This window comes from Cyprinodon variegatus, unplaced genomic scaffold (assembly GCF_000732505.1).
Source record: "Cyprinodon variegatus isolate N-32 unplaced genomic scaffold, C_variegatus-1.0 Scaffold302, whole genome shotgun sequence".
NCBI lineage: Eukaryota > Metazoa > Chordata > Actinopteri > Cyprinodontiformes > Cyprinodontidae > Cyprinodon > Cyprinodon variegatus.
In genome coordinates, this window is record NW_015150755.1 from 35567 (window position 1) to 61461 (window position 25895).

At 36.0% G+C, this 25895-nt stretch overlaps 1 protein-coding gene across 1 annotated transcript in view; it reads right to left on the minus strand.

Annotated features, from left to right (window-relative positions):
• The window catches only part of LOC107090594 (retinal-specific ATP-binding cassette transporter-like), a gene marked incomplete at its 3' end in the record, with an annotated part of 58295 nt that overhangs the window by 28621 nt on the left and 3779 nt on the right, over positions 1-25895 (minus strand). The window contains exons 3-6 of the mRNA XM_015384058.1: positions 15442-15581; positions 14618-14734; positions 10520-10717; positions 2496-2701 (exon numbers count right to left, since the gene is read on the minus strand). Of these exons, the coding sequence (XP_015239544.1) occupies positions 2496-2701; positions 10520-10717; positions 14618-14734; positions 15442-15581 (661 nt within the window). The remainder of the gene's footprint in view (positions 1-2495; positions 2702-10519; positions 10718-14617; positions 14735-15441; positions 15582-25895) is intronic.

Consider the following 25895-nt stretch of genomic DNA (forward strand, 5'->3'; position numbering starts at 1 on the left):
CAACAGTTTTGCACCTGCCACCAGTTACGCAATCACTCTTGTTAAATCACCCGCAAACCATGGTTCAGCCCCTCGCGCAAAATTCCAGTCGCCCAAATTACTGCACGCAAAATTGGATCTTGATAAATCCGGCACCAAGTCTTTATGACTTTAAAAAAAAAATAAGTACTGTTGTTTTACAATACATATCTTTATACAAATTGTAATTTCACCCATTAATGACAACAATAAATGAATCATATGGTCTAAAAATTGGCAAAAGAACTTAAGCCTCTTCCAGAGTCTGTAGACTTATGAGAGAAACTCATTATGATGGCTGTAGCTGTTTCTGTTGTTCCTTTAAATCTTTATACTTATGGGAGAGAGACTTCAGCAACTACTTTAATTACAATTCATCTCTTCTTATATTAAAGGAAAACATTAATTAAGAGCAATATGTTACCTTCGGCAAGCTTTAGAACTGCTGTCTCCAGTTATTAATTGAGTTTATTCCCAAACGTCGTCATGAACTTGTTGCAATATGTTTTTTTATGTAATACATTTTTAAGTTTTATCAAGTCTGAAATACCCTTAACATTTCATTAAAAACTTTAAACCAGTGCGCAAAAAAACATTAAACATAAATAAGATAAGTGATAACAAAACAGTTGTATTCATATAGATATAATGAAATTATATTTATTTTTAAGATGGGCTGCTGAGTGGCGCAGTGGCAGTTTGCATGTTCTCCCTGAACATGCGTGAGTTCTCTCTGGGTAGTCTGGCTCCCTTCCACAGTCCAAAAACATGACTGTTAGGTCTGGCTTCTCCAAATTCTCATTAGGTGTTAGTGTGTGCATGAATAGTTCTTTGTCCTGTTTGTCTCTGTGTTGCCCTGTGATGGACTGGCGACCTGTCCAGGGTATAATCTCTGGACAGGTGGAGCTGGAGGTGGACAGCTGGAGATAAGCACCAGCATCCCTCGCGGCCCCGCTTGGGATAAGCGTGACGAAAAATAGATGTATTTATTTTAAATTACATCTTGAAGAAGAGGAACCTTGTTGGCTTCTGAAGCAATGGTTTGATGACTTTCCATTGTGGCTTTTGAGACATATCAAGCATTTGGCATTATTCTATTTAGTCAGAAATCCAAATTTCGAAAATGAGGAATCAGAATATTAAATCACAATACTTCCTATAGTACCGTCTCTGAGCTAGAAAGTTAAAGGTTTCTTTTGCGTTTCTCTTCAACTTCAGTTAATACAACTAAAAGCCACCAATCAGACTGTAAATGTGGGTGTGGTGATTGTCTTAGACCTAAACCTTCAATGCCACATAAAGATATCAACAAAGTCTGGCTTTTATCGCCTAAAGAACATATCCAGGATTATAGGACTGATGTCTGAGCAGGATATGAGTGCAAAACCAGTTGCCCTTCATAATTGGTTGTGAGTTGATTTTCTGATGAATCTTGATAAAAAAGATTTTCTCATATTACCATCTGTAGGGTGTGGCTAATACTGACCACTCTGAAAGTAGAGAGAAAAGTAAAGCAAATATTCTATATCAGGGGTAACCAATTAAAAATCAGCAGGGTCCAAGTAAAGAAAATCATCAACCAGTAAAGATCTGGAGACATTTTTAATTATAATGTCTTACTTTAAACAGGATTTAACACTGAAATTAGTTTTTTATGCATCCGTGTTATACATTGAATTTTTTTACAAAAAATAATAATTTAAAATGTAAAGTGTCTTTGCAAGTAGAGGACAACAATCGTTCAGTTTTGTATATAGACAATTTACCGATTTACATCTTCTACGAGACACCCAAACTGACCTTTTTTTTTTTTTTTTTACGGCTTAATGAGAGAAGTGGGCTTTACGCTTACCTGCAAGGCTTTTAAACATAAGTTTGAATGGCGATTCTGAAGCACATACTGTATCAAGGTGCTCATTTTGAGCCTTGATCGATATTTAGTTTTGAATATGTTCATGGTGGAGAATTATGCTTCACAGCAGTAGGTTGAGCCAAACATACTCAAAAAGTGCAGGGTCATCTTTGAGCAGCCATTTCACTTTTCTTTTACTATTTCACTGCAGTTCTTCCAGCAGTCCACACTTTTTCTGCTCTCTTTTTCTCAGTGTTTCCTTCTTTCCCATCACCTGGCTTGCCACAGGTTTGCCTGCTGTGTCTAAAAGTAGCTTGCAGCAGCGACCCAGACTAACAAAGCTCATTGACTAATTTGTATCACGTGTAGCCTGGTCTCAGACGCTCCGGACGGCTTTACTGTGTTAACAGGAGAAGCGGCGCAATTGAAGTTAGACACGGTCGTCAGACAACATGAGATAATTCATAAATGTTTTAAATCAGGTTGGGTCCGGATTAGCCAGCAGGTGGGTCTGGATCCGGACCCTGGTCCGCTAATCTGTGACCTCTGCTCTGTATCATGCATGCAAGGTTTTGGGAACAAACCCCTTTTGGTGGATACAAAACAATGAAGAAAAAACTCATACCTGGACTTCAGCCTGTTGGTTTGCTCTACCATGTCAATGTCCATTCGGATCTTGTATTTGACATAGGGAGGAGTCTGGTTGGAGTTTGGTTGGAGGTTTTCAAAGACAATTGCAGCCCAGAATGTGTCATTTTTCAAATGGTCCAAGGCTTTCTCCATGAGCTGGGCTTCAGTCGTAGCTCCCTCAAACTTATTCAAATCCAAACACTGTCAACAAATATAAAAAGATAAAGATAAATAGATGATAAATATAGTAAAATTAGTTGCATTAGTTAGATAATAGATAAAGATAACCCCATAAATGTCTTACTTTACTTTTCCTGAATTTGAACAGAATGCTGTTTTCTATTATTCATACTTATGGAATTTACACATGGGAATAAAGGAAAGGCAGGAATAACCTCATTAGAGGAGCAGCAGATGGATCTTTGGCAAAAAAACAAAAAACTATTCACACAGCTATTGACTAAACCACACAGAGTGTAGTTCAAATTATCTGGAGCTGCCAGGGGGGTGGGAACATGTTTGGGCTTCAGTAGAGACAAGCAATTGAGATACAGGCTCGGTAACAGTCCCCTCTTCTGCAGCCTTGTCCCCTCGTTTGGTGAGACGATAATGAGCTAGCCATCCTGGGAGGCAGCCACACCTGACAGATGTCCACACATCTCAGTGCTGCTATGGTTTTATCATTTCTTCCCCCCAGCAGCTTGCATTCTATATCAAGCTATGGGAGAAAATATTACAGCAACACCATTTGCTCAGTACATAATAGAGAGAATAATGGGACATTGAAGAGTTGGATGAGCCAAAAGTTTGCTTAAGTGCTGTAGAAAATGTGGGGCAGAAAATGTGTGGTATAATTTTGGTAACAGCTCCTAGGTACATCAGCCTAGGCAAACCAGTTCAGCATCAGGAGGCAGAACAAATTTCAGCGACAATTCAAAGAGCTGCACAACAAAATATCCTCTATTTTCTAATAAGTTGAATGCCTCATTATAAAAAAAAGGCTAACATTAAAACATTGTCATATTAGTTTGTATGACTTTCTTAGCTGATCACTTGAGCAAAAAACCTTAGCTAAAATTTTGGTGACTGCAAGACAGAAACATTTCACTCAGCACTAAAATAGAAAAACATTTTATTTATTTTCAGAACTGGAAAAAAAACAAAAAGTAGCTGTGGTAGAGTTACTATTAATTCAACACAGTCAGCTTGGAATTAAAGTTAGAAAAGTAGCTGTTCAAATTCATTTTATGAACTGTATAAACATATGTATAATTGCTTTACAGCAATCTGTTATGGCTTTTGTAGTGACAAATTTGGCAGATAATAGTTTGGGGTATTTTTAGAGCCTTTTGGTTTGTACTGTATCTGAATGTAAACATTACCTTTAACCTCTTAAAACCTTAACTGGGGGTAATATCTAGAATGCATAAAATTCCACCGGTACAATTTTTCTGGTAAACGCTCCAAACCCCACAGCTCTGGAACTGTTATAGCTAGAGGTCTGAAATTTTCTGCATTTGGGGTGAACATGATGTAGAACAAATATAATACAATGAAACCTGCTTTTTCTCAAGGATGTCTTTATTACTGCTGTTCAAAACAGACCTATCATTTCCCAGAATAATAATAAAAAAAAACTTGGAGTCATGTTTGAACTGATGCAGCTTGGTCTGTGTTACAGTCACTCAATTTTAATTTATATATTAGGAAACTAGAGTGTGTTAGCTTTCAAATTATAATGTATTGCACATGTAATTTGGACTTACAGTTCCTAAGTTATTAGCTTTTCCATTTGGGTATGCAAAATAAGCGAGCATTACCCAAAATGAGGTGGATGTTAAGAGGTTAACAGGGATTCCTATTCAAAATAATATCCCAAAAATCTATTTTCTTATGCATTGTAACTTCAGACAGTACTTGTGTTCCTTTAACAAGAAAACATGTTAGAAATATGAATTTATGTCAAACAAAAATGTTGTACTACTTTAGGCTAAGCAAAATATAAAAAGCAGCCTTGTTTCCAGTATTTGAAAAAGCCTATAAATATTTCAGATTTAAACATCAGTCAGCACCTTTGATATTTTAAAAATCAAACCCATGTCATTTTTTCCCTTGTTTAATTGATGAAAATGTGCTTCAGGGGATTCTTGTCAGCAATACTGACTGAAAGAGACGCTAAAGAAACCTAACACCAGACGAAGGAAATAGAAGGTGTCTCATTGCAGTGTTTTGTGTGTCAAGTCTTTGTTCTAACTGACCCTATTCTCCATAAGGAGCTGCAAAGATGCCTGAAAATGTACATCCACCACATTTACAAGTCCCTCAGAGCCTCTTCAGTCTGTGTTTACTCTGTTCTTTAGTCATGATGGAACATAAGCAGCATTCTCTTTGTTAACCTCAGCCCTACCAGCCAAAACAATCCTTGAGGGGACAGACTCCGTGTTTCTGTTTTGTATTTTTATTCCTCTTTGACCACTGGGCTAGCAGCCAAATTTCAGACAAATTATATAATCAGTCTAACACTAACTTGAAAAACAAAGAACAGGCCATGTTGAGAGTTACCAGTCTCAACTCTGTTTTGCTCCTAAAGCATCTCGTGCATTTTTTTATACAGTTAAAATATGATCGGTTATTTAAATGAAGAGCTGATCTCTGTGGTAAACACAAACCTCAGCTATGTTACTGCCAATGTTCAGGTCAAGAGGCTGTGCAAGTGTGAACCATCACATTTGCTGTTTATCCTTTAAACTTGCATACCCATGGGGAATCCAAACCCTCCAGTAACTCATACAATAGTTTTCTTCTTTTTTTCCTGCATATTCCTCTATTAAAAAAAGCATTCATTTGGAGCAATGTATTAATCTCTGTGAGCATCAGACCAAAGTTATTAGGGTAAACTAATTGAGTTTATTCCCTGGGATGTGACGATGCAGTGGCATTTTCGTTTTATCTGCTATCCCAAAAGCTCAATATGGTTTTAACAGAATAAAAAGAGATGGAAATAGTGCTTCCATTCATTGGCTTTAAGTGTTCAATTATGCATGAATCTAGGCTCTACTCTATTAGTGTCTAATTTCTTGTGAGTCTGTTTTACTGAAGATGTTGTATTTATTCTGAGCAGCAATATTTTAATTCCATCTCTTCTGTTCTTGTTCAATGAAATCATCACTGATTCGAATGAATACAGAACGTCACTGCAGCCTCTGCCAATATTATTTTTGACAATTAGTTTGCTGTATGCTAGCGATGATACCAGGGTAAGGTTGGGATTCTGGAGACATACGAAAACATTTTCACTTTATGCATCGACTGTTTTTCTTATAGAAAGCAAATGATTCAGGAGAACTTGATTTTTAGAAAGAAACATATATCGGTTGTTTTTTTTTCTGTTGTTCCTTACTATTTCATAAAGGTTTAGAGCTTAGCTAGCTATTCTCTCAGTGGGACAGTTCTTTTCCCATGGTTTCAAAGACAGAAAACAAACATTTTTCACAGCAACTTTTTAGCGGTCCACATGATTTCTTTCATCTTTCGGGGTTTATTTTATTATGAATGACTGACAATATATAGCCACGCTTTACTGTAAATATGTGATAGGATATAATTTTCAAACAGTGACTTCCATAACTCCCTCCCTCCCATGCTCTACCTTCACTGGGAGCGGGTGCCTTTCACCAAGCAGCCTGGGATAATAGCATAAGATGACATTTGTAAACAATATTGTGGAAGAGTAAAGGTTTGGCCTAAAAAAACCCCCAAAAAAATCACTTATAATGCAGCCCTATAACTGCAATAACTTGTGGAATAAATAACGTACAAACACAATTTATTACCCTTTGCAATAACCTGTTTATAATTAATACCCAGTGCAATAACTATATATGTATATATATATATATATATATATATATATATATATATATATATATATATATATATATATATATATGCACCTTTTTCTCCTTTTGGCTCCTTTTTTTGACTGTTGAACCAATGTGAAAAGTAAATTGATTACACTGTGAGATCAATATAGTCAAATCATTGTCAATCAAACTTATAATTCTTTTATGCATTTGTTTAAAGCCTCAATATGATTCCCAGGTTACTAGCATGTATAACTCACTGACTTGCCTACATCCTTTGGTGTCTGTTAGCACATAAAAGCTGGCATTGGCCTATCTGTACTGTATTTGTTTTTTACAAGGTAGTTAGAAACACCTAAAGGTCGAAATAGCCCTTTAGGTGTTTCCTTATACGAAAGCTGCAATCATAAGCCAACCAGACGAGACATATAGTAACACCAGCCTATCTAAGGCTAATGTCAGATCTATCTATGCGGATGGGCAGCAGAGGAAGTAGGCAATCTAGTGGGTTACCTGTGAAGGCAAGCTAGTCACCATTTTCTATAAAGCAATATCAATGGGCACTCTCCTTCTCAGTTACTAGCTCAAGCTTCTTACTTGCCATAGCTGACCACTCAATGATTGGTGCCAGCCTATCAGTAATCAGCGCAGAATGATATAGCCTTTTGCTCCAAGAAAGGAGGCACCGGTGGGAGCACAGAAACACTGCGTCATAAAAGGTACTCTTAAAAAAAATATAATCTTCTTGTTATAAACTAACCATTGAAACGTTTATGTATTCAAATACATATTGACCCAATGAATCACAATTAAAGTGAATCCTGAGGGTCCTACAAATATCCAGCTCTAGTTTTTCCTTTTTCGAAAGACTCCCAGCTGTGACTTCATATGACGGTCTTACAAAGTATGGATGAGTCTTATTATTTTGCAAGGTATTTAATAATAACACAAATTGCAGCGTTTGATCTTAAGTTGGGATATCTTGAATTACGAATATTTTAAAACCTTAACTGAAGTTTCTCGACCTTGTCTTGTTTCCTTACATCACCCCATGTTTTTAACATCATCTTTCTCTAAACCATCATTATGGAGCAAATTACAGGTAAAATTTTTGTCAAAATGCAAGCTAAGAGTAGTCTAATGGATAATTATTTCAAGGTTTGTTTAAAATTTAAAGCTTTTTCGTCACCATAACAGTTAACGATAGGGAACTGTGATTGGGATAAATAAAAACTTAAGGAATCAGCCTTGCACACAAAGCAGCGGACATTGCCCCACCAGTTCAAACAGATCACCATGCAAAATCTCTCAGAATGACATTTGTGCTTTAGGAAAATAGCATGATGCTGAGGACTAAGCTATCACGGGGAAATTGCCTCTAAGGACAAGCTGTGACACTACTATGACTGTCATACGGCAATGAATTACTTCTCCCCCTGGTATCTCTCTGCTCTCCTGGGCATGCAACAGGCTTATAATTACAGGGTTGTGGTCCATAGTATCTGTACTTGTACAGTACACATTTACAGTCTCTTTCTTTTCTAAATTAGCATTGGTATCCATTGTTTACTGCTCTGAAGCTAAGCAGATTCACACGTATTACTCAATTTCTGTTGTTGTTTTTTGTCCTTATGGGGAGTAGGTTTTTGAAAATATCATTTTCTCACAAAAAAACAATCTAAAAGTCCTAAATAAATTATATATAAGTACATTTTGATTCATAAAACAATTCCATACATATTTTCTAAAAACTGATAAAAGGGACGCTCTAACCTGTAATCTGATCTTAAGTCAAAGTTTTTATACCATATATTGTTAAGAATTATTTTACGTTAACTTTTTCCTGTTTGAAAAAAAAGGTTGTTCAGATAAAAATATACATAAATCTCTATATAGAATAAGATGTATTTGAAAGCTCTACAATGTGTTTAGAATACAATAAATAAGAAAATTAAGAAACTAAATGGGTTACATTATTTTGATTGGCATAGCACAGGTACTTCAACTACTTTCTTACAAGTGTGTTTATACGTTTGATGGTGAGGGACAGGAAAATAATTCTGCCTTTATGACTCTAAATATATTACTGTCAGCCTTGTTATGTGTGCATTTTTACCCATCAGCCTGTTTGATAGCATTTCACATATACTTTATTCTAGAGCATGACAGTGCTTTCAGTAGGTGATTATCATGGATGTGTTATGGTGATAGATCTTGACAGTTTGTTAAGTCAGAGGTATTAGAATTTAATGAAGAAAGGCGCAAACCCTCTTCAGCTTGTAATCCGCTTGTAATAAAAAGAAAAACTGGGAGATGAAAAGATATATCAAAAAGTTGCAGCCTTGATTTTTAGTGTGAACAATAGTAGTGAATAGATCCTGTAGCAAACGACCTAGGAAACAAATTGCTGAGCAAACATCAACATGGTAGATTTAATACCCCTAGCGAACAAATTATAGTACCTCTGAGTTTTGGCAGATGCCAGAGGTGAAAGTTGTGAACAAAAAAGATTTAGAGATCAGTTAAAAGAAACCAGCAATTATTTCTGAGATACGTGACTGACGCCCAACACTTTAAATAAAAGAAATATCCTGCTGATGGGAGAACTGGTGCTGCAACCTCCATTCTTTTAAGGAGAAAGTTTTAGATTTTATTGAGGGTAAAAGTGCAAAACAATAATTGATTGAAAGCATCAGTGAACACTGTAATTAAAACTATCATTTAAAACAAAATACAAACAAGCAAACGAAAAAACAAAAAGACATTTCATTCTATTTTGCACTTCTGAGAAAATATCGAACTGTGGAAACTGTTCCACGGGGTTTTGCCACCAACATCCATCAAGCATTTATGCTTAATCATCTAGCATTGCTTTAAAATATTACATTTTATATCAATCCAATAGCTCTCCAGGTTTGCATATGAGTTTCCTTTTCTAGATTATTAACAATATGTTATTAAGACATGTATTTCTGAAGTGATGGTATTTGCATTGTAAAAATTCAAAATGCTCATTGTGCTCAGTGTGTTAGAATAGTTTTAACTTATTCATTGCCAGCATGTAGCCTAGCTTTCTTTAAATTAACCCAAGCTATACTGATTTTCTGATAGTCTATTTTATAAAACAAATACTATAAAATGAATATTTGAAAGGTGAATAGAATTACTAGATTTTATATAGGCATATTTCATTCTCAGGCTAATGCTAATGTACTTGAATTTGCAAGCAATTTTTTTTTTCAGATTTTGAAAATTATTTCAGCTGTTTCAATTTAATTAATTGAATTTGAATAAAAAAATACTTGACTTGAAAGGATTCAGATATTTATTTGCAATGTTTTGTGAGGTTTTGTTCCAAATCTTAATAGATTCATTGCCAAAAGACTTTTACGAAGTAAAATCAAAGAAGTGGTCTACCATGACTATGAAGCTTATGCCCGTGGGAAATTAGTCCCTGACTATGTAGGGGCATTGATCGCCATGCCAGTCCAGGGACTGACTGCAGTTCTACTGTAAGGTGCCTTGGTCAAAGTCAATGACCGGCGTACCTGACATGTAACAACAATACCATGCATATTGCTTTACGTTAATAGAAAATGTTAATTAGACTATGTAAACTAAAAAAAAAAAAAAAAAAAAAACTGTGTGTGTTAATGTATCCTGTGCTGTGATTTATGTTGATTTATGTTGATTTATAAAAAAAAAACAAAATAATGTTAAAGTTGATTTAAAAGGCTCAATTTTAATGTCGAAAGTATTTTTAAAGCTTTAGCTTCCATTTTAATATTTAATGAGAAATCATGAGACACAGAATTAATATGGTGTGCTGAATGTAAAAAAATAAATAAATAAATAAAAAAAAAAAAAAGCAAAACAATTCTAAAGGTCACATCTATGTTACTTGGTGCACTTCTACTACTTTGGTGCACCTCTGCTACAAATTGCACACCCGTAAAGAGCTTCAGCATAAAAATTGCACAAAATATAAGGACAGTTATTTTGATTATATCTTATTTTAAAAGCAACCTGGACCAAAAAACCAATTTGAAAATATATCCACGATAATTGTATTTGAGTAAAATCAATGTCAGAGCAATCCTGCAGTGCGTGCAACTGCATGGGGATTTGCAACAAACAGCTACTGTATGTTACTTACGCCAAGGAATTGGGAGAGCAACTTCATGATTTCAGTGGTACTGTTGTAAAAATCCCGCCAGTCATTGGGTGGCAAACCAGGTGGACGGTCTTCCGGAGGCCCGCTGTACAGGAAGTTCCCCATCAACTCAGCAGTCCATCCCGTACCGCTCATGCGCTGGTTAAGGGCAGCTGCAAAGATGGGATTCGCCAGCAGTGCCTGATTGGAACAGAAAGAAAATGTATGTAATTGAGCTACAGCTTTAAGCTGTAAGAAGCAAAAAACTGTAAGAAGGGAAATTAATATTAATGGAAATAATAGTCAAGGTATAGTTAAAGTAAAGGTATGCCGGACCAAAATTAGGCAGGGCTGGAATTTTTTTCTTATTTTTTTAACCCCCAGTGTAGCTCATGCATAGGATATACAGTAATACTACTTGAGTTTAATTTGGCATATATTAGTCCAGTATACTTTTTTATAACTTATTTACAAAAAAAATATATCTTATAGACTTTCTCAAACAAACAAACAAACAAATACACTTTATATATAGAAATGTAAAATGTGTTGTTTCAAATCATAGACAGGTCAGGAACAAAGAAAACTACATTCTAGTTAATTGTCCCCCCTTAAAGAACTCAAATTCAGTTTTGGACTTTAAACCAGCAACACTGAAACAACAATACTTTAATTCACAGAACAAAAGGTTAAAAAATATGTATTTTGCTTTTTCTAAGCTTCACAAAAAAAGACTGAGACGGCTTCAATGATGCAACAAATTAGGAAAGGTAATGTGTGGATCAGAGAGTGAGAACAGGTGTAGCAGTAATACAGACATTTAAATGACTCTGTCTCTGATACAACAGTTCTTTGATAATGAACTCATTATATACTCTTCATTTAGCAGCCATAACCATTTCCCTCCTTCTCAATAAGTATTGCACATATTTTATATGAAATGAAGGTACTTTTTCTGTGTTGATCATTATAAGGCTGCGTTTGCTAGATAACCTGAAAGAAGCTGTCGTTTAGAAATACATTTTAACTGTTTTTCAAAGTTGATGGGAGCTGATGTATCGTCAGGAAAGTGAGCTGAACATCAGCTGAGCTCTGGTCATCAGTTGTGCTAAATCCTGACCTGACATTTAGACTTCTTCTGTCAAGTATGCTCAGTGGCATTTCAGCACCAACACATCTTATGACATTATGCCTGACTTAAGAACAAAGTGTCAAATTAAATAATATCTCTTCTGTGTGACCTTTGGTGGAAAACAGTCAAATGTATCTTCACATTTTTTTTTGTGTGTCTGCCATCTGAAGCACGCAATAAAAAAAAAAACAAAAACTTTATCTTTGGAGAAGTAGAGCAGAAATTAAAAGTTTGTCATCTTTGAAGTTTAGGGGTTTGAATGTATAAGGATCTAATAAATTTGCAATGTAGAAATCTTAAATTATTGAAATTTAACTTAAAGTGTGAAATCACATAACACATTAAAGTATGTAATAATGTTTTATCAAAAACAAATTTCTGTGTGTCCAGAACTACATGCACTTTTTCTTCCTCATAGTTTGATGATCAGGGGCCTCTACCACAAAGCAGGATTAATGGGTTAGTGAGACAACTTCACCCTTAACCCTAACTTTCCAGTACCACAAAATGGTTTATTCGACTTTAGAAATGCAATTTTAAGAAAGGGACAAATGTTTGATAGCATATCAACCTGTGCCACAGAGCTACAGCCATGACATCACTGTGATTCCGTTGCAACAACTGTTTTCCGTTTAAGGGAAGAGGTCTTCCCATTGTCATCAATGCCCCATCACCTTCAGTGCCAACTAATGCTTTGAGTGTGACTTCCTTGGGAGTGACACTCAATAGTTACTGTAAGGGGAGGCGTTTAGGGTGCGGTTTGGGATTGGGTTAAAAAGATCAGCAACCTTTGGTTTCTTGCTGCCATCAGTCTGAGGATAGTTATGCATGCATTGCTAAATACCATTAGGTTTTTTTTTACAGGGGTGACTGTACAACATGTGGGAAGAGCAGTTGCCTAGCAATACAAGAGTTGTTGAATAAATTCCAGCTTCCTCGTGCCACATATTGCACTTTGGCAAGGCTTCAACAATCTAAGAACCTCATTAAAAAGGATCCATTTATATGTTATACAATATCACATAATCTATATAAATGAAAGACTTTCTATATTAACTTTTTTTTATATACCTTAAGATGTGCATGTCATGTAAAAGCATCAGCTGCAGATACATGCTAGTGAAATGGAGTAGGTATAACCGTTAAAGTGTTCCCTCAGCTGGAGCCTCTGTCTGAATGTTTTGTCCACCGCTTAATGTTCCATGGCATTTCAACCAAATAGTGGCAGATGCCCGTTTAACCTAGCCAGTCGAGTGTTAAATGAACTTATTTATCATGAGGCTCTCTTCCAGTGACACAACGTCAGATCTGTCTGTTTATATTTCTAAAAGAAAAGGACAACCCTAATCCCAATAGAGGCTTTACGATTTTCATAGAAGTTTAAAAGGTCTTCAAAGGGATGCACCGCTATGAACGTATGCAAACATTAGTGCTCGTTACTGAGATGCTTTAAACACAATGTCATGATGTAAAACATGAATCATGGCTTTTTTTTATGATATTTATAAAGTCAAAGATGCTCTATTCCAAATCTAGCAGCAGTGGAGGAGTTAGTAGAGAATGAAACAGCAGTATGTGACCTTGAAAGACCACTCAAGATGACAAACCTTTGAAATCCACAAGTTTCATAGCAAGAGGTGGGCAGAGAGCCTGGCTGGGAGAAAATGAAGACAAAGGAGAATTGCAGGTCCATTTGTGTAAAGGTTAGGGCTAGGGTAATGAATACCCTTGCTATATGGAGCTTCCAATGTCTGCTTCCCTCCAGCTGCCTATAAGCTCATTTGGAGTGACACCGAAGTAATGTCAGTGTCAAGGAAAAACAGAGAGAGGCAAACAGATAGTAGGAGAGAATGGGTAAAGATAGGTGGTGGCAAAGAGTTTATGTCCTTTATTTTTGCTGGATAATCCTCTCCAGCAGGATGAGAATTATCCTGCACTTATCCATAATTACTTTTCTCCCTTGGTTTCTGCATCTAGCAGAAGGTGCAGCAAATTCATGCACACAGCATGCATACATTCGCCTGCGATTTCATCTTTGTACTTTCTTTTTCTTTAGACATTTTCCCATAAAATTAAACACTGTGCTTTGTATCAACTGTGTGGTTTTAAATGATTTTACATCTATCCTGGATAAAAAGTTTAGAAGGCGCAGTTCCAGGTATAATTTCAAGAAACATCTATGATAATCTGGACCTAATTTAGTGCAACTTAAAGAAGAGATTGCAGTCAGACTGGTTAAAAGTTTATATCAAGGAAAACCGGTTGATTGCATTGAGTTATCGACTTGCAGGACATGCTCCTACTGGGAGAGCTCGCGGGAACAATTTTCGCTTGCATTTGTCATTGACCCTTTGCAACAAGCAACAGTGGAGAGAAAAAAAAATCCCTTCCAGCAGAAACTTCCAGCAGAACCAGGCTCAGTCTGAGCTACCTTCTGCTGAGGCCAACTAGGGTTCAAGGAGATACTGCAGGTTGAATTGTCTCTCCAAAGTGCATTGAGATGACATGTGTTGTGAGTTGGCACTATATAAATAAACTGAATTGAATTGGATTGTTTCACAGTCCAAACAAACGGATATGGGGTTAACTGGTTACACTAGTTTGTGTGAGTGGGGATTACTGTTTGTGATCCTTTTCTTAGTTTTGTGAAAGAGTGGCAGCCTGTCCAGTGTGGCTGTATGCTGCCCCTTGCTCAATGACTGCTGCAGAGGCACCAGCCCTTCTTGGACCCTTCAAGGATAACTGGGTATTGACAATGGCTTTCCCAGAGATGATTTTGTGCCAACATTAGATTGAAAGTCCAACAAAGAACGCACTAACCAAAAGGCTTTAGTTCTGTCTAAAACAGTCCTCCCTTTTACCTTGAAATTAGGAAGAAAACTTTTCTTACTTGAGTAAAAACCAAAAAATTATTTAAATTCAAAAGATGAGCAGTGTTGGTTCAAGTTAATTGTTTTATTGAGTCTCACCCGAATTGAATTGATTTGAGAACTGTTCTGCATGAAGTCCCAGAGACGAGGGCCAAGTTCATCCCAAGAATCAGCGAGGTCTTTTAACATGGCAAGTGAGTTAAAAGTGCTGTTTGCCTGGAAAAAAAAACAAAAAACACAACAAAGAGATGATATTTAACAAAAATCCAATAAAACCCCCTCCCATTTGCAGAAGCTACTGAGGCTTGCATATATCCAGAGTGAATATAAAAATTCAAGACTAATGCACTAACATCTCTGGAGGAACTTAGAGATAGTTGCCGTGCTGAAGCCCCTTTCCAACACCACCTTTTATACTTTCTTCAACCCCCTCGCCCCTCTGGGATTTGATGTAAATGTGTTTTTTTGCTCCATGACACTTGCAGATGTTTTTTTTTTTTTTTTGTTTCGTAAGAGAGGAGTTGGCTTGAGTAAAGCACCCAGCCTCCAGCTGTGAAGCTGGCAGGTTTTGCACACCCTCATGTAATCGCTGCAGAAAATCCTCCCTTCACATCTAGTTTGTTTTGCCTAAAATTATGCTGATCGCTTGGAAAGAATGTCATGGAATGATAAAACATTCATTAAAAAGGCCTCAAGTCTACATATTCCATTTTCTTTTCTTCTTAGCCTCATTTGTAAAGTGTGACATCTCGGCTTTAACTGAAATTGAAAGCATCCTCTAGTTAGAATTAATTATGCAAGTAACAATATATTCAAATACATTCAGTGACTAAAACTGAATTCCAGCTATATAGAATTTAGCCTGTATATGCATGAGGAAGAAATCAGTTTCATGACATACTTCATTTTTTTTCTAAGCCTACCTCTTTCACCAGGAGGCGAGCAGCAGGTGTATTAGGTGCATAGAGGACCTTTCCTTGCAATAATGGCTTGAGGGTGCTCCAAATAAGGCGCAGAGCAGGTGTGCCCTCCAGGGTGTCGACAAGAATCTGACAAAAGGCATCTGCAAAAGAGAGGAGGTGAGTAGAGAAGTTTTGGAAAGTCAAATCAAAGGCCAAAAGAACATTGTTATACACTAGTTCAACATGTTATAGCCCTGCTGGGTTATCTAGCTTTCAGTTCTGCTATCTGTTCAAAAAAGTATTAAAGAAAATAAGCAATTCTTTTAAATCGGATTATAATGCCGGTATATAACCCATCTAGGGTTTCCTGGTTTTGTATTTCATAATGTCCCTTTATCAGAATCATTAGCAGAGAGAAAATTTTATTCCATGTTAAATTTAAACCCATTTTTGACAAATCCTATGACTTATAATAAAAAAAAAAATATTAGTGTCTCATAACTCTGCAACCTTAAACCTAATAAAGCAAAAAACCTGAATAAAATCTATTATCAAACCAATATTACAAGAGAGAAAATAAAAATAAAAACATCTTATAATAATACCTCTTATTAACCATTTCTTTAAAACAAACTGGTTCCATTTGTAAAATAAACTGTAACTGTCTGCTTTGCTAAATAATTGTTTTCTTTTGAGACTCAAATTTGGTTACCCTTGGAATATGAGTAAGTAAATTTCGGTATTTTTTTTTTTTCAAGCAACAAACAAATTTTGTAAATACAAATAAAAAAAAAGGCAATCCAGAGGGAAAACTTTGAAAAACCGTTTATCAAAAAAGGTTTTGAAAGTAGCTTTACTGCTGTTGTATTTTTTTTTTTCAGATTTTTTTACCTTTTTCTTTCATACTTTCTCTTTTTCAAATGTTGCTTTTTTTATTTACTTGTTATTATATATTTAATATTTAATTTTCTCATTATTCCTCTGTTTCAGAGAAACTATAAGAGACAAAATATGAGAAAAAAATAGTTTTTCCAAAAGCTCTGTATGATTAAGAAGCTTTTAATCTGAATTACTTTCTTTTTTTTTTATTTTATTTCTTAAAAAGTATTCTTTGCTTGCAATATGAATCAAGCACTCTCCAATTATGTGGAACAATTTACCTTCTTAAAACTTATTTTTTTTCTTCGACTTTTATTTGAAGCAGTGTTTCACATTCTGTTTTGTTAATTGATGTTGTTGTCTTTCTAGTAAAGCACTTTGGTGCAGTTTTATACCGGTTTTTAAAGTGCTATATAAATAAATTTGACATTGATATTGAAAAGCAATAATGGAATAAAATTCAGTCAACACTGAAACACCCTAACTGATCCGATCAAATAATTTCTTAAACAGGTCCATTTGATAACATGAATTAGGCTTAAACAATTCTCTATAAGCATCTCATCTTGCCCTGATCCAAATAAATATTTAAGAACAGGTGAGAAAGGCCATCTATTATAAAAATAATAATGCCATTGTAAGGCTTTGAGGCTGTAACATTGAGAGCAATTATGAGCAAATGGAAAGACATAAAACAGTGGCTATCGTTCCAAGGAGTGACCTGTCTAAAAATGTTTGTATACCTCTATATGTATATTCAAATATATATATGCACTGCTCAGAAATTAGAAGGAACACTCAAATAAAATATATTGATCTTAATAAATTTAATATTTTCATTTAATAATTTTTTATGTACAAAGCTGATGGTGTTAAAAACAGAATTACGCAAAGATCATCAATGGAAATCAAATTTATTACCAATGGAAGCCTGGATTTGGAGTCACACACAGTTAAGCTGTAAAAACACAGTACCGACTGATCCAACTTTGATGTAATGTCCTTAAAATATGAGTCTAAATTTGCTGCTTGGTAGCGGTCTGTGTTCTCTGATTGCTTTACTTGTAGATTTTTGGATTATGGGGGGAAGTGTAAATAAAAACTAAGAAATCTAACTGCTTTAAAGAGTATGACAAGAGAAATAATTTGAATGACGTGGAAAAATTGATCCAATCAGAGCACTTCAGAACAAATGTCTTTCATCAAACTGTAGCCTTTATTAGCGGCACTTGTCCTTGTTTATAGATTATTTTTGCTAAAACTTTACAACTACTCTGAAACAGGAGGAATTGGAAAAAAGGTAAGACAACTTTTAGTTTGCATAACTAACAACAATTTCACTAAATGAAATGGTCTTGAGCACTTAGCTGATCAACACATATTCTTTAAAAAGGGTTACAATTGCAGGTTTAAAAGATCAGAAACAAGTAGGCTATAATTAGCTGAAAATTTAATTATTTTCTTTCTTTTAAAATACATATAAAAAGACCTCAATGAGTTATTGATGTAATAATATACTCCCTTTTTGCTCATTCATGGGGACAACCCATCTGATAGGTGCATTGATAAACCATCTTCGAACTTTATAGTTATAGTGGAGGATCTTTGCGAGATTTTGAAAAGAAAGTTTTAAAAAAAGCACATGCACAACCCTGTACCCGCTCCCGAGAGGGAACGCCTATTAAACGGGTGCGAGTGCGTGCACAAGCCCATTTCTCCTCGTGCACGCTCTGTTTAAAAGTTTCTGTTTGCATCACTCATACAAGCAAACTTTCCTAAAGATTTGGAGTTTTTCCACGATGCCAGACTCACCTAGCCTGGGTGCCATTCCGAACTTAGTCCCGCCCACAACGTTTAAGGCCGGGAAGTTCGGTCTTGCATTGCTCAATAGTAGCGCGAGTATGCTAGCACAATATCTGGCGGGCCAATCAAATTGTCAGGGCGGGCTTTATACGATGATGGACAGATGATCAAGAGTAACGTAATCAACCACGTCACCAAAGCGCGCTTGGGTGACAACAACAATGGCTGCCGCTGGAGAGTTGAGGTGAGTAGATTCTGCTATTAGGTCTGTTCTAGAAGATATTGACAGCAAATTAATTTTAAAAGAGGAACAGAGAAACGCGATCAAGGCTCACCTTCTTATTCTAGGCGTGCAACTGCACGCTTTGATTTTTGTTGACAACAACTATGCGTCGCTTAACATACGTCACGCACTCCGTTGCTCTTATTGGTTGTAGGTCTATCCAATTGAGTGCAGAGGCATTTTTTTTCCTGGTTCGTTCGAAACACGCCCCATAATCACAGCTCTATGGAGCAGTATCAGACTCATATTCTGACTAGAATTGAGTAGGACTACGTCAGGCTAAGACTCACCACCAATAAGGGAAAATGGGGACGAGCACGTAGGACGGCCTTACGTAAACATATCACCAGAATGATAGACAATTAGGAGGACCACTTATTTTGATGATCCACTCGGAAAAAGAACATCCTTCACCATACCTTTAAGCCAATCAGATTTAAAATGGCAAAACATTGATTTTTGTTTTACGATTCTAGCCTTGATAAATTATTTCAATATCAAGATAAATCTAATGAAAGTTTTGGTTGTTTTTTGAGATATAAATGACTTCTCAGTTTTTGGATTACATCATTTTTTATTTTGTAAATTTACACAAATTTTTTTGTGTGTCTGTGAATTTAAGTCTTTGTAAAATATAGTTGTCGCTTTTAACATTTTCTTTTTTGCACGTAAAAAGTCAAAATTGTATAAAATAGCTCAATAAAGTGGACAATAAATCAGTTACAACTTCACCAGTAATGGAACAAGACAGGTGCAGATGATGCATATACCGAAAAAGAACATTTATTGCACTGAAATAAGGACAGACTGAAGTAAATACAACTCGAGGATCCAGACCTGACATAAAGAAAATGTTCTATCAACTGGGTGAAAACACAACCTATATGCTCAGCAGCAGCACATTCATTATTAATTTAACTTATCTGCCAACCTGAAGTTTGCCAGGTTACGAGAGTGCTGCAAGTTACATGAGGTCCTGTGCTGTGAGCAAAAGCACCTGGAGAACAGAGAATTCTTGTTCTTTGAGTTTTATTTGGCTTGTTTTGAATCTAAATGAGTTTTTCTTGAAGTGTGGTACTTTATCAAGCAAATGATCAATGCGGTTTGTCATCTGCCATTCAATAGAGGCACTGTCTGTCTCTATGTTTCCGACATTTGTCACTCCATGTCTCTACTTGTCTCATTTTTTTCCATCACGTTGAAGTACACCAAACCCCTCTCTCCTCCCATTTCGCCAGGCCAGTCATCTCTCCCATCAGAGAGAGTTTAGAGGCCATTTTCAGTGCAATTAAATGTTAGCCCTTCTGCCTGCTGGTCATCTTTCCCAGATGCTCCAGGGAGGTCAGCGCATATACAGCTAATAGCCTCCCTCTAGCACAGGTCCCGCCACCTGTTCTCTTTGCAGACTGCAGTGATGCACTTTCAAAACGAGCAATGTGCATTAAACTCAGCTTAGCAACCGTCTGTTCATCACAATATTAGGTTTGATTGGGAAAAAGTAACTCCACTGGGAAAATGTCCTTTATGAGCTTAAAGTGATTTCAAAAAAGTAAATACATAAAACAATGTAGTCTGGGAACGTGTAACATGGCAGAAAAGGATTAGGATTTCGGATATGGTTTGTCAGATTCTGGGCTAGATAAAAAGACAAAGATATGGCTGAGGGAGATAAAGGGACAGTAAATACATTAAACATTATGTGACGAATGCCTTATTATACTACGAACACACATACTCTGTTAAGATGGAATTTTCAACTGTTTGTGGATATTAACATCTCTCACGGTCCACAATAATTTGTTGCATACCACAACTGGTGTGGTTTAATTGTCAATAGAGTTCAGCAGGACAGTTTGATATAGTCCAAAAGGGCAAAAACAGAGTTTGCGGATAAGAGAGGCTGGAATGCGAGAGCATGTGGAGGGGCGGGTTCAACACAAACAGCAAGCCAATGACACCACTATGTGGGGAAGTTGCATACATAGCCGTTTATAACTTTATCAAAAACTGTTCATGCCACCAGAGACGGACAGTGATTTCTTTCCTGGATTTTTTCCAAACTCTTTTCATTACTGGTGATATTAATTTTTTTTAATCAGAGGATGTCTCTAGCTGTTTACATTTTGTTTTGTCTACAACCCTCACCAGCTCGTGATGTTTTCCGTGCAGATCTGTACGCGTGATTACAAAATATTCTTGCGTGCTTCATATGGAAATTCTGTTCACACAGAGGGGCGTTGAAGCCCCAAATGATGTCATTCAACCGCACGGACCTCGCCGATGCGTCAAGCATAAACTAAGCTTAATTACTTATTGATGCTGCTATCCCTGAGCCTCCTTGTCTGCCAGGGAGGGGGGGACAGGAACATGTATCAGGCCTCACCACTTATCAATAGGCGCCAAGCGCAACACTGGTGGCTGAATGTCACGGGGGCAGAAGGGGTACATGCAATTAAAGTAACGATAGTCGATTTTGGATTTAAAGTCATGGTATGGGAAGAATTTTTAGTTGTATTTTTTATGAATTTATTTTTTCAAACAATTTCTGATGCAGGTTAGGAACACAAACTGTAGCTGGCACATTTTGCAACTGAAGTCAATAATCATATTTCTGATATTAATTTGAAGAAAAGATATCAAGAAAAAATCATTTTGAAAATTCCTCTTAGCCAACTGTTTAGATGGCTTAGGGTTTGACTAAATGTGGCTGCATTTACATTTTACTGTGTAGGAAGGGCTGCAACTGATTATTTTGCTAATTGGTTAATCATTATCTATTATTTTCGATCAACTAATCAGATAGCCAAAGGCTGCTTAAGGGAGATTTTTAACTAAATTAAACCCAGTAAAACTAAAACGTTTCCACTTCAGGAGTTCTGGATGGAGCATATTGACAGACACAAACATTTTTTTTTGGTTTGTTTGTTGTTGTTTTTTACCTTAAATGCAAAATGTTTCCATATTTTTTTTTACAGTTTTGATATAATTACTGCTCTAAGTCCGTTGCTTTGTCAGCTAAAGGCATTTTTTACAGTCTCTACACACCAGTAAATGATTAATCAGTTACTATATTAGTTGACAATTATTTCAATAAATGATTAATCATGATTAATCTGACTAATTGTTTCAGCCCTAAATGTAGGTGACAAAAGATGAAGAAAAAGAACTTCTGTTCTTAGTACATCAAGACTGAGTAAAAATGCTGTCAACACCAACACAAGACCAAGGACCTAAAATTATTGACTGGAGATCCAGTCCTGAGCCCAATCTCAAGTACTGCAACACTACCAGGGCTGTATCTTGCAAGGCATGTGGACTCATTAAAACTTTGTTACGATTGCAATATTCCTTCAACATAATTTCCTTTCAAGAGCATGAACAACCATGAGTTTGTGACCTTAAGCTCCAGCACACTTGGCTTGTGGTGTTGGACAAGCATCTAAAGCACATCAGCAAGGACCCCTTTGAACAACTGGAATCAAAATCAAGGCTCATGCTGTATCCAGCTTAAAGTCAGAACTTAGTTGAAATGTAAACCCTCTCAAATTTTAAAGAGTTGTTCACCTCTATACAGCAGGACTAATTAGCATGACTTTATCAGACTATTTTCAAGCACAGATAAATGACTGATTTAGCCTTGACACCATTCACCTATACTTGAAAGTCATGTTTTAAGTATGAAAGTTTAAAAGGATGTAGTTCTTAATTTACCTCCATTGAAAGATTATGGACTGATACATTATTAGAAACAACAAGATACAAATATAAAGGAAGCACCAGGAGAATCCCGTGTGTGGGTAAAGGTTAACAACCTGGGGTTAGTATCTTGGGTTAGTATCTGCTTCAGAGGCTCCTGTAGATGTTAAAAGAAAAGATTAGGTAAGGTAGTTTTGTTTGGATTGCATTTGATTATATCTGGTTCATAATCTAAAGTACTTACACAGAACAAGTATCAACTGTATTTTTTTAATGAGCAGGGCTTGTTTAAAACTCAGTTGGAGATTAATGGACATTTATTTGTTTGTAGAAACAAATGTAGAATGAATTTTAATCGTATCATTTTAAACAGTTTTCATTTGCATGAAACTTAATTTCTAATTTTAATCAAGACAAGATATGAACAACTGAGACCTTGAGTGGATAACTCTATAAATGGATCTAAATACTGCTAAAATACCACCCCGCTGTCATAAAACCACCGTTTTTATCATGTTTTTCTTGACTCATTTTTTTTTACCCCATTTACCTCAAGTTTTCTTTAAATTATATCTACTTTTTAGAGTCCTACTTGACTTTGAGAAGTAAGTCTACTTTTATAAAGTTAGAGATGCCTCTTTAGCAGACTGCAGTGCATGAAAAGTTCAGGGTTGAGAGAAGGCTGTATGCAAAATATAAAAACAAAATATAGCCAGTCTCAAATTAACCAGAATCCCCATTACTTTAGTCTGTTGCTTATAAATTAGGAATCTGAACGTTTGTTTATTGTTGCGACAGTGGCGTTTAACCTGAAACTGGAGGATTTTCGGTTCATGCCCTGGCTCCAGCTTTCAATATTATTGTGTCCTTGGGCAAGACATTTCACCTACATTGTCTACTGATGGTCGTCAGTGGGCCTGATGGCGCCAGTGTAGGGCAGCCTTGCTTCTGTCAGTGAGTCCAAGGGCAGCTTAGGCTACAATGTAGCTTGCCACTATCAATGTGTGTGAGTGAATGTCTGAATGACTGTATGTAGTGTAAAGCGCTTACTGTAGGTCAATTCTCCTGACTTGGAAAAAGTGCTATATAAGTGCCATTTACCATTTTTATCATTTACACTATATTTCTTGTTTATTATTTTTAAGGGGTCTTCCATTTAGCTTTCTAGTTTAATATTGAGTCCTTACACTCAGTTATCGTTGTGTCATTTCTCAACATTCTGCTTCTGCTATCTTGTTTGCAGAATGGCTAAAGGAACAGTGGGACTCTTGGTACCCACCTGGCATGGAGGGTACCAAGAGTTTAATGGAAGAGGACATTTTTTTAAAAGTAACTGAAAAGTATGTACATCACAACTGAACAGAATAATTTCCAGACTGAAGAGTAATCAAAAAATAGTGTAAAATATTGTAGCCTGCACATGTAGGCCTAAGGACAGTGTTATAATACATCTCCAACAGATTGACTGATCGACTACAAAAGTATTTTCCTCCTGATCTTATAAATGTATGCTGATAATCAAAGTGAGAGACAGCTTTGCTCCACAATAAAGTGAGAATAAAGATGACAGTGACAAATGCTTTGCAGCTTAATATGAATCACCTTTGCGTCTTGGGAAAGATAAATCATTTTTGGATATTTTCTGAGCAGAAGGGAGCATCAGATTACAGAGGTTACATATTCTTCAAGTCTCTGTGGTTCTTTTTTGACATTAGAAAATGAGTTTATTACAGAACAGATGCTGAAACAAGAACAAACAACATGCTGGTCTATATACTACAGTAGGTTAAGCCACAGTGAAATAATTGCTTGGGGCCTTATGCCAGCCCCTCAACTTACCTGACAAATTTAATCAATTTGAGTTGTACCCTAGAGAGGGCCTAACTTGAGTACCTTGGTAAAACACTGCTGTCAAACACATGCACACACACAAGTGTGTATTTATAACCAAATTAAGACATTGTATTAAACTTCAGTTTATGACAATGTCTCAATTTGTGCCTAACCATGACCATTACATTAACCTTAACCTCAATTGTACTCTTTAGCCCTAAACCTAACAGTAGTGCATGACTACAGCAGCACTGGGCTTTAGTGTGTCGTCAAGTAAAGACATTCTAATAATGGCAATACTTCTGAAACTAATGAAAGAAGACATATTCCTTCCAAAATAAAAAGTAATTCTCTGTCCCATAGCAGTTCAACGCCCTAACAAGCTTGAATGAATGGTAATAATTTTATTCTCTCATAAGAGATGAGATAGGTGAACCTCTCTCTCTGATGCTTACTCATGTTAGACAGGAGCTCTCACTGCAAACATTTATCATAGCAGATAGATATATAGATAGAACGTCAGTAAAAGAGTGGGCAAAGGAGGCTGGGCTAATGCTTAGACAGCCAGCAATATAACATAGGTTTTATATAAAATATAGTTGTTCTTTGGACTGATGTGACAAAAAAACGAATATGAGGGAATACTTTACTGAGATGTGTAATTGCGTGCATGTACTTTAGAGAAATGTGCTTGTTTTTGGACATTTTTCTTTCAACTAAATACGTAAATGTGGATAATGGTTTGATTTTTATTTATTTATTTTTTTTTAGACTTCAGTACCACAATAAACGAAAACATTTTTTTGACCCATATTTACTAGGGGTGCCTAGTGGTGTCAGACATTATTGACACCTGAAGCCATTCTATCTATATATAGATAATAGTGCCAAAAATCTTCAAGTGTACATAAGTGCAAATAATGTTGGTACCTCTCTCTTAATGAAGGAAAAAGCCATAATGATCTCAATCTAAATGAAATCTGTTTAAATTTGAGTGTGGTACACGCCATGTCACCAAACAGCACAGTGACTACCAATTACCCTATATACCCACTGACTGATAACAATAATGTCACCTGCAATACTAAATAGTTGACACACCTTCATTTGGCTTGTCCCTTTGGTCACATTATTTTCATTCTTTTCTAGAGGAACCATCATTTTGGTCCAGGCCTTTTTCATTGTTTAATATTCCAAAATAATTCTGTAGAAGTATGGTTAAAGAAGTCACGTGACATTTCTTCTTTTTTTTTCAGGACTTTCTATTGATTACTTTTGTCAGAAGTTATTTCTGTGACCATTGTCAGATTTTATTTGATTAAATAAGGGGTACCAGCAAATTTGTCCATATATGGAAGAGCTGAAAAATGTTTAAATTAAATATAGTTCAATTTCTCTTACTGTGTATAAGAAATGCAAAACTATTATTTACAATTAAATGAAAAGGAGATTTCGCTGATTCATTGGGAAAATCCCAAGTTCTGGTTTAGAGGTCCTCAGAGTGCACTTTTAGACCTACAAGAGAAACATAATTGGCCATTATGCAGACATACTGCATATCCCAGATCCATTTACATAGACCAACACAATGAAATGCTACAGCAGATCTGAAAAAGCCATTAGGATGCTAACTAAGATGTTACTGCTTATTATGTAAGGAGGGTGCACTGTCTTTGCTAATTTGCACTGGCATGAGCATGCATTCTCTCTCCATAGGGTGACTTTATTCCCAAGGAATAGCAGCTTCTTATTAAAATCTAATTTTGTGCCGTTTTCTCCAAAGAACAAGTATTTAATGAAACAGGACTACGGGGTCTCTAATGAGCACAGGGCTATACCATATTTCACTGTGCATATATAAGGTTCAGAGCTTTTATGAAACAAACACCTTCAGTTATTCTCAAAGCTACTCTCAAACATATCACACCATAAAACAGAGTTATGTTTTCATGGATGGAACTTTTTCTCCTAAAAAAAATTT